Here is a 15,934-nt window from a genome sequence, read left to right on the forward strand (position 1 = left end):
GGAACACACCAGCTTATCTTCTTCCCTTCTATGATGTACCTTATGCTGAGAGCGAACTTCGTACCTGTGACGACGACAGGTGACCCCGCTCAACCCTAACAGCGGCCCCGCAGTTCAGGCTCTCCATAAAATTTCTCCTCTGCGCTTCAACCAACAAAACACCACCTTTACGCCATATCACGAGTCAAACACGCCGTCAAAATGTCGCAAAAACTCCAAATCGTGCTCAAAACGACCCTCACCCTGATTGAGCAGTTCCAGTCCACTCTATCCACGACCCAGACCAACTCCACCCCCGCGGCGAGCGAAAAGGACAAAGACCTAGACCCCCTCCCCCTCCTCTCGACATCCTCCACGGCGCTGAAATCCCATGTCACGAAACTCTCATTACTAGCTATAAACTCGCCCTTCACGCCGTCTGCCGTTGCGACAACACTCTCGACACTGAATGAATCCGTTCTTCCGTCCCTGGTCACGGCCGCGCTCCTCATAACGCCAGAGTCCCATACGCGGACGTTCCAAACAGAGATCCGCGTTCTGACGGGGACAGCGCTAAAGGAGCTGTCTTTATTAATCAAGGAAGTGCAGATTATTGCGGAAGAAAAGGCCGAGAAGAAGAGCTTGGATCAGGCGGAGAAGAATGCTGTCACGGCTGTGGCGGGGCGCGTGTGGGATGCTTGTGATGTGCTGGTTGATATTGCTGCGAAGGGCGTTGTTGGATTATTGGTGAAGCGGGCAGAGCAGTATAGGGACTTGGTGAGGGATGCGGTGGAGGAGATTGAGGAGTGGGACCCGGATGAGGAGGGCGATGAGTTCTTCGATGACCTTCTCGATGGTGACAGGAATGGATTTACTGCGGATGGAGAGGATGACGCGGATGAAGACGAAGATGACGAAGGCAGTGTTGCGCTTCATGCGCGGAAAAAGGATGCGCTGAGGATCTTGAAGCCTGTTGCGCAGATATATCCCGCCATTATTGCGAATCGGCTGAGGAAGGCGCCGGTTCCGCTGGCGCCGGGTGACGTTGGAACTCTGGAAGAAGTCATGAGGAATCTACAGCGGATCCCCGATCATATTGACGAGGTGGCTGGTGCGCTATATGAGGATGATCCTGGCAAATTTACGCGTCAACTCCGTAAAACCAAAGAGAGGGCCTTCAAGGCAATCGAGTTGGTCGTTCTGCCTTGGGGCCTGAAGCAGGAAAATGCTGGGGACAAATTCACTACCTGGTCACACACATGGACCAAGGTTGTCGAGGAAGTCATCAAGACCATAGTCTAACATCAATTACCCTAAGAATAATTATGACTAAAACATGAACCTAGAAAATAATTATGTACAGTCGCAAGCCGTAAGCACAGGCTTTGATATAAAGAACAGGCGGCTAGTCTTCTTCATCACCCGACTCATACTCATGCAATTCTTCTGCAGGCATACGATCCTTGAGCCATTCAAGTATAGCGTCCGTTCCTTTAGCGACAATCTGCCAACGTGGAACCCGAAAAGAATTCCCAGCCACCTCAAATCGTCGCAACGGTAAAGCTGAATCGCCGCCCCAGTTGGCACGTTTGCCGTCGGCTCGGAGTAGGCCAAGCTTCGGTGGGAGAGAGTTGATGTTGTTGTTACTCACATCAAGCACCTGAAGACCCTGCACGGCTTCAAATTCTAAACTATCCAACTGGTTTTCCGCGGCCAGAAACGTGGCCATTTTCGAATATGCTTCTCGGATGCGAGGGAGAGACCCAGTGAGGCCGTTTGACGACACATCAAGGAAGGTCAATGAAGGGGCCTGAAGATTAGCCATGACCGGTTCAAGGCTGGTGAGACCTGTGGCACATAGATTGAGGGTCTGTAGGCTAGCCAGCGTCAATGGGGAAGTAAAAAGAGAGAAATCAAGCGGATTATGGGATAAGTCCAAATCGCTCAAGTTCACTGCAAGCAAACTGAGAGCTGGGACAGGGAACGACCGCAGGCTATTGTGTTGCAAATATAAGTATCTGACATCGCTGGGGTTGATAGTCTCCAGTTTGTCAACCTCAAAGTCTGACAGATCGGTGTAGGACCTGTCCAGTACGCCCCCTGGCTTGAGCTGCCAGCCCGACGTCTGAGCTGGCGTCTCTGGGGCAAGAGTGAATTGCGTAGCGACGGAACCTTCCTCGTCATCTGTTTCAAGAACCTCAGGCTCACATCTATTTCTTAAGTCACGCTTCATATCCTCCACGGCCATGCTTAAGAATTTGCGTTCGCGAAGAGGATTATTAGCGATGCGGAAAGTAGAGAGGTTGTCCATCAAGCCGATTCTTTCATCCAATCTAGTGATATCGTTGCCAGTAAGGTCCACATTTTTCAGGGACTTTATCTCGGTGAATCCCGATGGGAGCTCTGATATACTGTTGTCTTCGGCTGATAGAGTGAGAAGCGCTTGCCAGGTGGTGACATTAGGTAAGGTCCTAATCCGGTTCATGCTGATTGCAAGGGTCTGCAAAGCAGGTAGCATCAAGCTTTCTGCAAGACTTGAGAGTTCGTTGCCAACCACATCCAGAGTTTGTAGAGAATCCATCCTGTCCACGGAGGCAGGGAATAAAGCGCCCTGTAACCTGTTTTTGGAAGCAATAATTTCTCTCAAAGGGAGTGTGCATAGCGCCTCGAATGGGAGGGAGGCCAATTGGTTCTGTCCCACGTCTAACACTCTTAGGGACTTGAGGTTTGCAATCGTTCCTGGAAGGGTAGTGATAGAATTATCGTGAAGGTCAAGAACTTCAAGATTGGCAAGTCGGTCGATACCTTCGAGAAAAGAGCCTGAGCCTGCCAGTTGATTCTTTGCAAGTTTGAGATCCCGCAGGCTCTTTATTTCAAGGACCACATCAATATCGTCCATAGTTAGCTTGTTATTCGAGAGGTTTAGCGTATGAAGTCGTTCCAGCCTTCTGAAACCTATTGGAAGACGCTCTAGCAGATTGCCGTGCAGATCTAAGGTTTCTAATCCCCCAAATTGATTTCCCTTGTCGTCCGAGTCCATATCTACTTCACCAGATATGTCTGGAAAAGCCGCTTCCGGGAGCTCAGTAAACTCGTTGTCTGCAGCAATAAATTTGACCAAGTCCACACTTTCGTACCAGTCTGTAGACCCGTTGGGATCGAAATCGTACATTGACAAGACCTCATCAGGGAGAGTCGCCAAAGACATGGCAGCAATATTGAGGACACCTGTTGCCCGGCCTGCATCTAGCCTCTTCCGAAGTAAGCCTTTGTTCGAATCCCTGGGCCGTTGGTTGAACGGGTCATCGATTTCTGCTTCCGTCCACGCATCAAGAGGCGATGCCTGGGGCCCTTTTTGTGCTGCTGCTTTTCGTGCGGCTTTGGCTTTTGCAATGCTCTCTCTCAGGGCGCTAGACGATTTTGTCGCTTTTTTCGTATCCGGCGAGGTTGACTCTGCAATTTCAGGCACTGCAGCTGCTTTGGCCGCCGAGTTGAGTCTCGAAGTGGACGTCTTTGGCTGAACCTTGCGGGTTTTCTTTACTTGCAGAGCTGGCGGTGCCATCGTGCCGTCTGCGGGTGCCCTACTCAATGCGCCTCGCGATTCTGAGGTTAGACCAGAGCCTGCGTAGACACTCCTTTTCGCCATGGGCTTTGCCAGCTTCGTCGCGGCATCCGCACTGATCATAGGAGTATGATCACTAGCCGGGTTGTTCGCAAATAACGGCGGGCGAGGCCGTGACGGTAATCGTACGCTGGATGGAGGGCCGGAGAGAAAGTCAATACCACTCAACTGACGAGAGGTGGAGGACCGGGAGGGCGACCTTGAGTAGCTGGTCATGGAAGACGGCGGACGCGATGGGGAGCGTATCGGACTAGTTGCATTGTAGATGGTTGATGGCCTCCTGGAAGAGGCCGGAGACGGCGGAATCTGGGATAGGGTTTCAATCGTTCTTTCCGACAAAGATGGCCGTACGCGACCGCGATGCTCAGTCTCTTGTGAAATCGTATCTTCGAAGCTGTTGTCTCTGGCATCCAGCAGCTTCTCGTTCTCCGAGCCTACCCCGTCACTTGCCAAGGAGGCAACCCGTTTTTGCTGGTATCCATTCCGAGCATTCCTCGGCTGTAAGGTTCTCGGAAGCGGTTTCTTAAATTCTGATGAGGGCCGTCGGAGTCTATTAATTTTCAGTCCGGAATCGGTACTAAGTCTCTCACGCGATGGTGAGGGTTTGAGCGAAGCTGAGCTGATGGTCGAAGTAGGCAAAGGGATTCTCGAGATTGGGCGAGGGAGGCGAGACGGCGTTGTGAATTGCTGATCCATGGTCGCGTCGAATTCCAGGGTAAACTAATGTATCAATCTAAAAAAGGTGGCAGGTTCAGGGCAGGCCCATGACGCTGTGGAGGGGTAACGAGGGGTCCGGTGCAAGGTTCATAGAGAACCTATGATACAGTAAAGAATAGCTGAAAAGGACTGACTGGCGACGAGCTCCTTGAGCTCCAGGGGCGCATTCAGCACTGAAAAAACGAGACCATGGGCCAAAAGTGGTTAGTATGCATGATAGATTGATCTTCAAGCTGGCCCAGTATCCTGTCTATGCTCCAGATCCTAGCTCCCTGTTGCCTGAGTTACGGATCTGGACTCATCAACAAACATGATTGGCCCGCACAGACATCCCCAGCCTCCTCCGGATGCGTCCACGGGTCAGCGCCAGCTCATCTTAAGGCATCAACGTTCATCCTTCCCATTTGTCCTCGTCCTCCTTGCTTCATATCACTCATTCCTAACTGTCTCACTTGAGTCCCATTCCCTGAAGTCCCCCTTATACTCCTGGTTTGGCTCATATACAGTACTCTCGCCTTTACCCCGCGATTGTAACCGATCGGGACCTCATCCCACCTCAAACCACAATAACCCATCACTTCTAAGGACTTATACCGCCCTACTTAATCGATAAGAGGTTGCGTCGTCATAGTCTCAAGATCTTGGTATCTACCTCATCGTGCGACGCCCCGAGCAGTACTACGGTTGAGACGCCTGTATACATCAACTATATCTTGACACCTGGCGAGGCGCATATGAAAATTACGGCCATGTCGCAGATCTCCGAGCCTCAAGTGTCGCAAAGCTCCCTTGCCCCTCCGGTTGAAATCTCACGCCCGGTCACCCCAGTGCAACGCGCAACCCTCTCCGCATCGCCTAATTTGAGTTTACGGGCAGGAAGCAGGTCTCCGCACTCCGATAACCTCAAGTACATCTCTCCCCCATCGCTCCCTTCATCAGATATGACGCCGCCGCCATCAACGCAGATTCCCGGAGCTCCGCTTCGAGAGTCACGATCTCGATCCAGCTCCTATCTTGCACCTTCGCCAGATATCCAAGAGACTCTATGTGCTGCATACGGCGCGTCTGACAATCTTCCAACAGACGACGAAATCGATACTGCCGATGAAGTTAGACTCCGCGCTATTGCCAAGGAGCTCCTTGGGGTCGCCCGAGAGGCTCGTGTGTCCGCGCTTCACTTCAAGTTGCAATACGGGCTATTATCATTCAGGAGCAACGTGGCTATCAAACGGGCCGAGGTTGAGCATAAGCTTGCGAGGAGGGAGGCCGAAATACTGCAAAGTACCGAATACCGTAGCCGTCATCTTCTTTCGGATTCAGAGCCGATGCCTTCGCCTTCCAATCCAGAGTTGAAACTTGCCGTCAAGCGCAATCAGGAACTCAAGAGGACCAACGCTACCCTTGACAGAAGACTGCGACGAGCCAAGAAGCTCATTGAAAAAGAACAGGACCAGTCAGATCGGCTAAAAGAGGAGAACCAGTTGCTAAAAACGCGCATCCGGGAGAACCGGGAACATTTCTCTCGGATGATCGAGTACGGACCGACGTCGCCAGCTGCTCAGCCGCCAGGGGGGTTGGATAACACTGATAACAGCAATCCATTTGCAGCCCTTCTCGCAGCGGACCGTGTCCTCAACAGGGAATCTAGTGTGACATTTACACCCCCACGACATAGAACTCATAGGCAGCATGCGACTGGGCACGTGCGGGGCAGTCATTCCTTGTCCTCACTCCCCATCACACCATCTCAGGCACAGAGGATTCACCAGGAAAGTCAGTACGTCACTCCTGGTAGAGAGTCCAGCGACGAGAACCGTGATAGAGATAGCACAATCTCCGCCTCTGATATCGAGGAAGCCGAGACTGAGGAAGATATCCCTCGGTCTCAGACGGGATCTCTTGCAACTAGCATGCTTCGTCGCAACCATCCGACTATCCATCAAAACATGCGGGGTGTTGTCAATCCAGCTTCCAAAACCAGTACACTCCTCCAAACAAAGTTGTTTGGCCAAGTGAGGAAAGTGGGTGTTGAGCGGCCTGCGAACAGTAATAATACCCTTAAACGCAAAGCAAGTTTTGACGGTGCGAGCTCAAAGAAATCAAAAGCGGAGGGACAGGTGGGTCTCGGCATTCACTAAGCGGCGAACGGGCTCTGTTCTGACTTCTGAGGCTTATCCTATACGATTGTGCTTTATGTTTATGCCTTTGGTCCAAACGTTGTCTTATCACGAGCGTCTTTTCTTTTGTTTCAGCAAGTCACTGATGTTTCCAGACCAGCGATGATTGTCTTTTTGTTTTCTCTTTTGAACCGTTACTCCAACCAGGTACTTATGACGAATGATGACATTTATAGGCATGGGCGACTTTCTTCGTGATCGGGAGTAATCTCTTCGCATGTATGGTTGTGATGATAGGCAGAAAGGTTAGAAATTTGAATGAGCTACGCCCCTGAAGTCTAGAGGGGTGCATCTGCTGAGCAACACATTCATATTCATTGTACACCCTCTCGCCTGCATATAAGGAAGGTCTACCTGTCTAGATAGCCACCGTGCAGTGATTAGGCCATAGTCCGTTGGGTACTTAGTATTGGTATTGAAGCACTAGAACCTTACACGCTTATAGGCTTTGGACCATTCCAATTAATAGTACAGAGTAGACACTTTATGTTATGGACCTGGTTGATAACATATTGCTTATGCCGCGGATACACTGACAGGTGGATGTTCCTTGGGCTAAGGAGAGTGAGGGTAGGGGTGAGGGTGAGGGTAAGGTGGTGAGGACAAGGATGAGGAGGGTGAGTAGCCTTCTGACTGTATCGGCAATGGCAGTGCGTCAATGGACGTCGCGGAAACAGCAATTGAGACCAACTATGTCTCCCCCATCTGGGGCATCTTGTTCGTCGGCAGTGCCGATGACAAGGAGTCCTGGATGATGCGGAGTACTTGGTGAAATTTCTCGAAGCATCAGGTAATACCGCTGCATCCTTGAACACGAAGCATTCTTAAAATACGAGTTGAAACTAACAGTGACGCCAGCACATAGGTTACCACGGACCATCAGTCGTCAATCGCAAATCCTGTTGAACCGAGAACCTCAGCTCAAGATATCAGGCTAACTCAACCCGTGGACCTGTGATGTACGCAGAATAAATTTCGAAGCCGAGGTTGGGATCAATGGGATATGAACATGCCATCAAAGAAATCCCGCGGCTGTACCCCCCTACTCAGCTAGGCTGTCAGTTGGTTCCGCCTGCTTGAATGGCATAGTGCTTAACGCACTGAGACAATAATCAACCTAACACTCGGCTTGCCCGGGTGAAGGAGTCCTGACGATGGGGAGCATAAAACAAGAACCGGAAAGAAGATTAGCGGAGATACGGGTTGAACTAGATCGGACCTGGCCATATTGAATTCGACAGGCCTCTAACTCTTGGATACATAACACCTGCGATAAAAAAAACCTCCCTAGACCCAGCTAAAAATTGTGATGACTAAGTCTATGTCATGTGACTATGAAGTCGCCTTGAGCCGGGCTCCTAAGCGAGGCGCCATTCACACCAAAAAAAATTAATTCAACGACTTGACGACCCGACGACAACCACACGACCGACGAAAAATGGTGCGTATTAGGAGACTCATATTTCTGCTTGGAATAAATGAGAGATGAAACTCGATTTTATTCTACAGATGCTGACCAGGTTTTTTTTGGGTGTTATAGGCGATCAAGCACAACAACCAGATTCAGAAGCACCGTAAGTCTTGTTTTCCTTCGAACGAATGGGAAAGAACTGAGTAACTGATGTTGTAGACTTCCACAAGGACTGGCAGCGTCGTGTCCGCGTACATTTCGAACAGGTGCGATCAAACGAAATTTTTCTTGCGAATGTGATAAACTGACAAGCATTCCTTCCGATACAGGCCGGTCGCAAGCACAGCCGTCGTGAGGCCCGTTTGGCAAAGGCCGCCGCTGTTGCCCCTCGCCCCGTCGACAAGCTGCGCCCCGTTGTCCGCTGCCCTACCGTCAAGTACAACCGCCGTGTCCGTGCCGGTCGTGGTTTCACTCTCGCTGAGCTCAAGGTGAATAATATTTGCGGGAGCAATTCTTTCTTGGATTAGGACGGAAACTCATCAATTGAACAGGAGGCCGGTATCCCTAAGAAGCTCGCCCCCACCATCGGTATCGCTGTTGACCACCGCCGGACCAACTACTCCAAGGAGTCCCTCGTCGCCAATGTCGCCCGCCTCAAGGACTACAAGGCCCGTCTGATCGTCTTCCCCCGCAAGAGCGGCCAATTCAAGAAGACTGACTCTTCCGCCGAGGATGTCAACGCTGCCAAGGCTGCTTTCGCCGCTGAGGGCAAGACCCAGGGCTACGCCACCAACGTTGGCGCTCTTCTGCCCATCAAGAACACTACTGCTGAGGAGGCCGTGACTGAGATCAAGCGCGACGACCTGCCCAAGGGTGAAGAGGCTGCATACCGCCGCCTGCGGGAAGCTCGCAGCGAGGCCCGCTACCAGGGCGCCAGGGAGAAGCGTGCTAAGGCTAAGGCTGAGGAGGAGTCTGCCGCTAAGAAATAAGCTCCATGTACCTAACTGATTACATGTGCTCAAAAATTCTCAGCTAATGATGAATCCGGTTGTCGTCGATTTTCATATTGGGGATTTACTCTACAATCTACCAAGTGTACTGTGTGGCATGACTTGGGAATGGCTGGCGTCCCGATGTTCCTCTTTTTACTTATGTCCTTTTTGCTCTTTCTTACCCGGAGATAAAAAAAGGTGCTTCTGAACTACCCTGAATGAAATGCGAATGTCCAGATTTTTATGATCACTTGTTCGTTTTGAACAACTACAACCAGATTGCGTCTGCTATCTTGATTAGAACCACGGTTCAAATATGTCACTACATTGTAAATTGGGTTTATATGGCATTGGTGATCCCCTGTTCGTTATGAACAACTACAATCAGATTGCGTCTGCGATCTTGGTTAGAACCATGGTTCTAATATTTACTATGGTAAACCGAGTTTATATGGCATTGGGTTGGATGCCGCAATTGCTATTTGCTCGTAGGTAATCATGGGCACTTCCTCAACATTACGGCCAATTGAATTACTTAAACTTATGTTTTCCGTTCCGCACCCCAAATAGAGCATCTAGTACGCAGTTCGTAGCTGTGACAATAACTTGCGCGTCAGAAGCGCCCGCAGTTCTTGGCTGCTGCTTGGTGTTTTCAGTCAGAACCGCTTGGAACAACTTCTTCGATTCTTGTTCCACTTTCTCATTAGAGCTGCTGTCGTAACCAAACGTTGACGCGCACATTGTAGCAGTTAACTCCGGCTCTGCGGTCCAGTCGTTGATCGTGATTTCGCATGACAAGAAGGCTCCAAGGGCGCTCTGCTTTGACTCAAACGGCATTGAAGTACGTTCGAGGTGTGGAAGGATTCGTCGGATATCGGACGTGGTAAGTATCTTTTTATTGATCAGTTCAGGATCCACTGGGTCCTTCAGTATGCTTCGGCCAGGTATTAGCGTTGAGTGCTGGGCTTCTATTTGAGCCCATATTTGAGCACGCGATACTAATGCTTCCCAGTAGCGATTGATACCCCAGCAGAGTCCCGAGACATCTAGTCTCCCAAGCGGGCTTTCTAGCCGTTTATTGATCCATGGTTGGAGATAGGCGAGGCCCGTTCCCTCGACAGATGCTGCAAGAGATATGACGGACTGCGTTTCTGGGTTAGTCTCGTAAGACATCCGTATCTTGTAGAGATTTGATGGAAAGGGACTGGGCGCGGAGAGCTTAATCTGATGCCTCTCTACAAAAGTACCGGAGTCTGACTTAGTGATGCTGTTGGCTAATGCGGTGATTCTCAATGGAGCAAGGGCAGTTAAATACGGGTCCAAATGCGCGCTTTGATCCAGAGCAAAAGGATTAAATTCAGTTGAAGCCTGACGTGGCTTCGACTGACGTTTTGTTGAGAAGGGCAGGAGTGTAGATATAAACGATGAGATTGTGGTTTGAGGAGCGCCGGAATTGGCATGTGACGAGTCCGTGGAAATCAACAGAGAACTTGAGAGGTCAGTCTACTGGCCATATTTATGGATGATCATGTAACACTCACCTTATATTGTTTAGATGGGGCTCGATTTCTTCATCTTTTTGATTGAGTTTATCGCATAGCCCCTCGAGTTTGGCGATGTCTTGTTTGAGAGACTCCAGTTCAGTCGAGAGTTCTTGCCTGAGCTTTCTCTTCTTGAAAACAGAGTCAGGAAAGAGCACATCATTTGTCGTGACAGTAAAGTTCTCCGGCTCATTGCCATAGTCTACCGTTCTAAGTTTCGAGGGGCTGGTTTCCAGATCTCCTGTCGCTCGTCGTTTCCCCCACTTTCCATGCTGCATACTAGGACTGCTGCTTAATAGTCCCTTTGGTCGTCCAGGAGGTGGCTCCAAGCCTAATTGAGTCGGTGTTGGGGGTAGATCGGGTTCGTCGAAGCCATCAGGCGGGGAAACATCTTCGGACATGTCCAAGCCTGTTACGCTACCCAACTCAGAGGCCAACTGACCCTCTGGGGTGTTTTGAGACAGCCCAATTTCCTGTGAAGTTGAGGTAGACTGAAACATGAAATCAGAGGCGCTGATCCTTTTGGATACGCGCCGTGGAGGTGCGGCAAACGCACCTAGACCGCTCGAACGTTGGCTTGCGAAGGTAAGAGGTGATTGTGACTGTTGGCTTGTGCTAAGAGAGCCTGCAGGGCTGTCCGTCAAAGTAATTGAGGGCCTGAGGGCTTTTCTGTCCCGCAGCCCAAAAGCCCTCGTTTCGGCCGCCTTCTTCCTGTCATCGTGGCTTGCACTCCGCGCGGATGTTCTCGAAGGGGATCTAGTCAAGGCGCGTTCTAAGTCTTCAGGATGTGAGCGCGCCAAGCTTGCCTTCGTCGGCGCCAGGAAAGAAGATCGTGGAGGAGAACGCCTTTGCGATGCATTTCTCGGCCGAGGGGGTTCCATTTGCGACGCGCCGGTAACGGTTGCTGTGCTGTTGTTGATTTGTTCGGGCTTTTCCCATTCGGCACAGACAGTGGGTGGTAAGATACCCAGGAGGCCCGCTTACCAGTGGACCAAGGGCGTTGCGGAGTGGTAAGAGCGACGCTGGTCGAGTTGTAGCCTGGGGAGTCAGGCAGAACCATGGCCCAAAAAGGCCTAGCTTTACCCACGTGATCTGTATTCGGTCTTAAGCGGATGAGGGTATAATTGGTTAAGAGCGACCGACCAACAAAAAAGCTGGATTTCTGCTTAGTCAGAATTCAAAACCCAGCAATTAACTGACTTTAATAGTTGCTACGCTTCGCTCCGCAAATAAGGGTCTAGCTCAGACGGCGATACTTCATATATACAGTCAGCAATGCCAACAACCTATATTGTTTATCCACTCTAGATTCATATCTGATTGTCGATAGAGCCATACATCTGATACTGTGGTCCATGGTCTGTTTGTACTGTTTGCAGTGTTCGCAGTTGATCGACTTGATTCGGAGAAAGGCCGAATGACGATATCCTTTCCCGCGTCCATTTACGGAGTATCTTCTTGACTTTCTCGTTCCTGTTCATTATAAGCACCATGGAGGGCCACGCACTGGTCGCTGTGCGACACTCGCTATATAGGTCATTTCGATCTTCGTCACTTTCGCAAATTAGAGATTCGCTTGCGCAGAACATTAGGCGCCACCGCCGTACTCCACCTCCGCGGCATCATCACAATGCCAACCTAGATTCAAACCGCACAGGCGCTTCGCAAGCCTATCCACTTTCTGGGTACTACTCCGACATTCTTTCTGCTCGCTCTTTGCACCGCGGCCAAGCTACCACTTCCCCTTCCGCGCCGGAGCAGAAGTCAGAAACGCCGCCTCCCAACACAAAAGAGTTGCCGCAGTCGCCGGAGGAAAAAATGGCGATTGTTTTTGGAACTCGATTAGCTGGCCCCGGTCGATCCTCACGCTATAACTCGGGGTCAAATGCTGCATGGAAGACCGTGAACGGGGTCCCAATTCCGCCGAGGCCCGAAGAGCCGGACAACTGCTGCATGAGCGGCTGTGTACATTGTGTATGGGACGATTATCGAGATGAAATGGAAGAATGGGCTGCATTGCTTGCGCAGGCCAAGGCTCAAGGCGGTACATCAAAGTCACCAAAGGTTGTTCCGACCGCTATTCCGAAAACACCGGTCGATGCGACGGCCAGCACGAGTATGGATGATGACGGTGGCGGTAGTGAGACGAACTGGTCAATGCCTGGACCTGGAGATGACTTGTTTGCGGATATCCCTGTGGGTATCCGAGAATTCATGAAGACGGAAAAGAGGCTGAAGCAGATTCATCGGGAGGAGAGCAATGCTTGAGCTCCTCGCAGATTCTTTGAACGCATTATGCTATCATGATGTCCATGCTCGTCAATTGTATATACACCATAGATCTTTAGACTGTACATGACCGTTTAACGGCTTGTTATGCATCATTACGCATACAAATTATTCCAAAAATGATTGCCGCTTGCTTTGGACCTAAAGTTGTTCCTACACTAGGTCAGGCTTCGAAGCTCAATCTCTGAAGCGTTATTCAGTGTTGTGCTTCCTAAGAACGAATCAGCCTTAGCAACCTCTTGGCTGGATTTTATAACCCAAGCACTACCTATCAGCGGAATGTTGGTCTTCACTGCGGCTTACGTCTCCCTCCAGTGTAGTTGACTTGAGGTTATGTTGTCAAGGCTCGGGATCTACATCGTAATATCAATTTTCTATGCCAGCTCAAGTGGTACGGTGCCCGTAACACGATTTCGCATCCAAGATACCGGTAGGAGAGATCGAGATCGATTTGTATATTTCCGATCCTGACATCGTCCGTCCATGGTCCGGAGTCGAGCGGGCTTTCTTTAACACACCAAGAGCTTAGAAGGCTCACTATATAGCGAGAGAAGATGCAAGAGATAGGGAAAAGCCGCGCCGACTCCGTGTAAAAGATTTGCCGCCCCAAGGACTTCATTTTTATCTGATGGACGGAGAAGTTCTGACTAGCGTATGTAAATCACGTGACTTACAAAGCGCATCCAAGCTGTTCCGTAACCCCCCCGAACATCAAACAAGTTTGAAAGCCGGAGATCATTCTTTGCTCTCTTCTTACCCCCTTTGACTTCTATACCCTCTCCTCTCTTTATTCCCGTCGTTTTTCCTCCTTCCGCTATGTTCAACCTTGTCCGCAGCCGGCCAGTTGCGGCGCTCAGAGCTGCCACGGTACGATCCTTTAGCTATGAAAATATCTATCGCCCGATGATATGGTTTTATTGACATGGTCGCTCTCATCAATAGGGTTCTTCTTCGCGCCTTGCCCAGCAACAGAGGAATCTCTCCATCCATGAATACCTTTCCGCCAACCTACTCAAATCCGTATGTGGGCAATAAACATCGATCGCGCGGTAACTCGACTATCTTACTGATAATGTCATTTAGTACGGTGTGGGCGTGCCAAAGGGTGAAGTCGCTCGGTCGGCAGAGGAGGCTGAGAAGGTTGCCAAGTCTCTCGGTATATATCAATCATGGACAATTTGATGCGCTGTGCTAAGATGCGCGTTTGCAGGTAACGATGACATGGTTATCAAGGCCCAGGTTCTCGCTGGTGGCCGTGGTAAGGGTCACTTTGACAATGGCCTCAAGGGTGGTGTGCGCGTGATTTACTCGTGAGTTCAATCTCGAGCTATCCCGGCTTTTTCTAACTTTTGTTCAGTCCCACCGAGGCCAAGATGTTCGCCGGCCAGATGATCGGCCAGAAGCTCATCACTAAGCAAACCGGCGCCGCTGGTCGCATTTGCAACTCTGTTTTCATTGTCGAGCGCAAGTTTGCTCGCCGCGAGTTCTACCTTGCTGTCCTCATGGACCGCGCAACCCAGGGCCCAGTCATTGTTGCTTCGTCGCAGGGTGGTATGGATATCGAGGCTGTTGCCAAAGAAACCCCTGAAGCCATTATCACAACTCCTATCGACATCAATGTCGGTGTGACGGACGCAATCGCTACCAAGATCGCGCAGGAGCTCGGCTTCTCCGATCAGTGTATCGATGACGCCAGGAAGACCATCCAGAACCTCTACAGGGCGTTCATGGAGATCGACGCTACTCAGATTGAGATCAACCCTCTGTCCGAGACTAACGACCACCAGGTTTTGGCTATGGATGCCAAGTTGGGCTTTGACGACAACGCCGAGTTCCGCCAGAAGGAGATCTTCTCATGGAGGGATACAACCCAGGAGGACGCTGATGAGGTCAAGGCCGCCGAGTAGGTTCTTGCCGTTTTTGCTATGTAGGCAAGGCTCTAATTCCCATCATAGGCACGGTTTGAACTTCATCAAGCTTGATGGAGACATTGGTTGCTTGGGTGCGTATACGTGAACGCGTCTTCGGCTCTCTAAAGCTAACCGAATGTATAGTCAACGGTGCTGGTCTCGCCATGGCCACCATGGATATCATCAAGCTCAACGGTGGCAGCCCTGCTAACTTCCTTGACGTTGGTGGTGGTGCCACTCCCGCTGCCATCAAGTCTGCTTTCGAGCTCATCACAAGCGACCCCAAGGTGTCGGCTATCTTCGTCAACATCTTCGGTGGTATCGTCCGCTGCGATGCCATCGCTCAGGGTCTGATCAATGTTGTTCAGGATATGGGTCTACGCACGCCTATCATTGCCCGGTTGCAGGGCACCAACATGGAGCAGGCTCACAAGCTGGTACGTCCGCTTCACTCTCTTTAATTGTAATTAATTGTAAAGCAACTAACTCCTGTAGATCAACGAATCCGGCCTCAAGATCTTTTCCATCGAGGACCTTCAGAGCGCTGCGGAAAAGTCCGTTCAATTGTCGCAAATTGTTAAGACTGCGCGCGACATTGATGTTGGCGTTGAATTTACTCTCGGTATCTAAGCTCCGATCGAACCCTTTTAGCCATCCAGTGCCTCCTTGTTCATTTCTTTTTCTCTGGTGAACCGGGTGTTTCGCTGAATCGACTTGGAAAGGGATGAGCGAAGGAGGGATGGTATGTTGTAATTGCCAGATGTGACGCTAACAGAGTCCTACTGCCCACAGACTAATCGGTCCAAGTGCACCGAAACAGTGGGCAGGATAGGTCTAATGGGGGTACGTGTTTGGTTCTTTGAGGAATGGATCAGGAGAACCTATAATAGAGAGCATTCATTATTTTGTATATCTATCTTTTTTGTTGGTTAGTTTCCTATCGTCAAGCTTTTCTGTCCCAACACCGACCATGGACGAAAGAGAGCCTCCGTTGGATGCCAGATTTTTCTTACTCGAATAAGCATACTGTTTCTTTTTTGATTCTTAGAATGCTCACCTGCAAGTCCTAGATCAGAGTGTCCGTTCGTCTGAATTTCCGAAATAGTACCAATGCTCCTTTGGTTTATCGAAGTGCTTTGAACTTTGGGAAAAGGCGTAGAATAAAACAGGGTCACTTCCATAGACAAACAAGGGAAGCAAACTTACTTGAGGAGCAAGAATCAGGAAATATACGCATATAAAAATTAAGGCTATGCAGTGTAGCTTATAAGTTATATCACACCAAACAATCATACC

The 15,934-nt window shown here is 50.3% G+C and overlaps 7 protein-coding genes across 7 annotated transcripts; 5 read left to right on the forward strand and 2 right to left on the reverse strand.

The window, feature by feature from the left end:
* BDW74DRAFT_58540 (uncharacterized protein) lies at positions 1–1,333 on the forward strand. The gene has a single exon (XM_073733226.1). The coding sequence runs from the start codon at positions 202–204 to the stop codon at positions 1,279–1,281; it is 1,080 nt and encodes a 359-aa protein (XP_073581574.1). The 5' UTR covers positions 1–201; the 3' UTR covers positions 1,282–1,333.
* Positions 1,334–1,384: 51 nt separating this feature from the next.
* BDW74DRAFT_180548 (uncharacterized protein) lies at positions 1,385–4,297 on the reverse strand (the record flags this gene model as incomplete). Its single annotated transcript, XM_073729779.1, has 1 exon — positions 1,385–4,297. One exon carries the CDS (start codon positions 4,295–4,297, stop codon positions 1,385–1,387), a length of 2,913 nt encoding a protein of 970 aa, XP_073581575.1.
* Positions 4,298–4,561: 264 nt separating this feature from the next.
* BDW74DRAFT_157727 (uncharacterized protein) lies at positions 4,562–6,798 on the forward strand. The gene has a single exon (XM_073725188.1). It carries the CDS (start codon positions 5,053–5,055, stop codon positions 6,454–6,456), a length of 1,404 nt encoding a protein of 467 aa, XP_073581576.1. The 5' UTR covers positions 4,562–5,052; the 3' UTR covers positions 6,457–6,798.
* Positions 6,799–7,746: 948 nt separating this feature from the next.
* BDW74DRAFT_157731 (60S ribosomal protein eL13) lies at positions 7,747–9,358 on the forward strand. Its single transcript, XM_073725189.1, has 5 exons — positions 7,747–7,936; positions 8,036–8,069; positions 8,126–8,172; positions 8,236–8,394; positions 8,458–9,358. Exons 1-5 carry the CDS (start codon positions 7,934–7,936, stop codon positions 8,893–8,895), a joined length of 681 nt encoding a protein of 226 aa, XP_073581577.1. The 5' UTR covers positions 7,747–7,933; the 3' UTR covers positions 8,896–9,358.
* A 53-nt stretch (positions 9,359–9,411) lies between these two features.
* Positions 9,412–11,418, reverse strand: BDW74DRAFT_58557 (uncharacterized protein). Its single transcript, XM_073733227.1, has 2 exons — positions 10,440–11,418; positions 9,412–10,387 (listed from the first exon to the last, which is right to left on the reverse strand). The coding sequence occupies exons 1-2, from the start codon at positions 11,318–11,320 to the stop codon at positions 9,430–9,432; spliced, it is 1,839 nt and encodes a 612-aa protein (XP_073581578.1). The 5' UTR covers positions 11,321–11,418; the 3' UTR covers positions 9,412–9,429.
* Positions 11,419–11,686: 268 nt separating this feature from the next.
* Positions 11,687–13,323, forward strand: BDW74DRAFT_157738 (oxidoreductase-like domain-containing protein). The gene has a single exon (XM_073725190.1). The coding sequence runs from the start codon at positions 11,931–11,933 to the stop codon at positions 12,705–12,707; it is 777 nt and encodes a 258-aa protein (XP_073581579.1). The 5' UTR covers positions 11,687–11,930; the 3' UTR covers positions 12,708–13,323.
* Positions 13,324–13,402: 79 nt separating this feature from the next.
* Positions 13,403–15,883, forward strand: BDW74DRAFT_157740 (succinate--CoA ligase (GDP-forming) subunit beta). Its single transcript, XM_073725191.1, has 9 exons — positions 13,403–13,595; positions 13,671–13,748; positions 13,812–13,884; positions 13,939–14,038; positions 14,086–14,631; positions 14,684–14,730; positions 14,783–15,075; positions 15,134–15,646; positions 15,696–15,883. Exons 1-8 carry the CDS (start codon positions 13,545–13,547, stop codon positions 15,266–15,268), a joined length of 1,323 nt encoding a protein of 440 aa, XP_073581580.1. The 5' UTR covers positions 13,403–13,544; the 3' UTR covers positions 15,269–15,646; positions 15,696–15,883.
* The last annotated feature ends 51 nt before the right edge of the window (positions 15,884–15,934 follow it).

This window comes from Aspergillus multicolor (assembly GCF_047715735.1).
Source record: "Aspergillus multicolor strain CBS 133.54 unplaced genomic scaffold BDW74scaffold_22, whole genome shotgun sequence".
Classification (NCBI taxonomy): domain Eukaryota; kingdom Fungi; phylum Ascomycota; class Eurotiomycetes; order Eurotiales; family Aspergillaceae; genus Aspergillus; species Aspergillus multicolor.

Coding starts and splice junctions, on each gene's coding strand:
- BDW74DRAFT_157727 (XM_073725188.1), top strand. CDS start 5,053: ATGAAAATTACGGCCATGTCGCAGATCTCCGAGCCTCAAGTGTCGCAA.
- BDW74DRAFT_58540 (XM_073733226.1), top strand. CDS start 202: ATGTCGCAAAAACTCCAAATCGTGCTCAAAACGACCCTCACCCTGATT.
- BDW74DRAFT_157738 (XM_073725190.1), top strand. CDS start 11,931: ATGGAGGGCCACGCACTGGTCGCTGTGCGACACTCGCTATATAGGTCA.
- BDW74DRAFT_157731 (XM_073725189.1), top strand. Junction 8,173..8,235: donor TCCGCGTACATTTCGAACAG/GTGCGATCAAAC, acceptor CTTCCGATACAG/GCCGGTCGCAAGCACAGCCG. Junction 8,395..8,457: donor TCACTCTCGCTGAGCTCAAG/GTGAATAATATT, acceptor TCAATTGAACAG/GAGGCCGGTATCCCTAAGAA.
- BDW74DRAFT_58557 (XM_073733227.1), bottom strand. CDS start 11,320: ATGGAACCCCCTCGGCCGAGAAATGCATCGCAAAGGCGTTCTCCTCCA. Junction 10,388..10,439: donor CCCCATCTAAACAATATAAG/GTGAGTGTTACA, acceptor TGACCTCTCAAG/TTCTCTGTTGATTTCCACGG.
- BDW74DRAFT_157740 (XM_073725191.1), top strand. CDS start 13,545: ATGTTCAACCTTGTCCGCAGCCGGCCAGTTGCGGCGCTCAGAGCTGCC. Junction 14,731..14,782: donor TGGAGACATTGGTTGCTTGG/GTGCGTATACGT, acceptor CCGAATGTATAG/TCAACGGTGCTGGTCTCGCC. Junction 15,076..15,133: donor TGGAGCAGGCTCACAAGCTG/GTACGTCCGCTT, acceptor TAACTCCTGTAG/ATCAACGAATCCGGCCTCAA.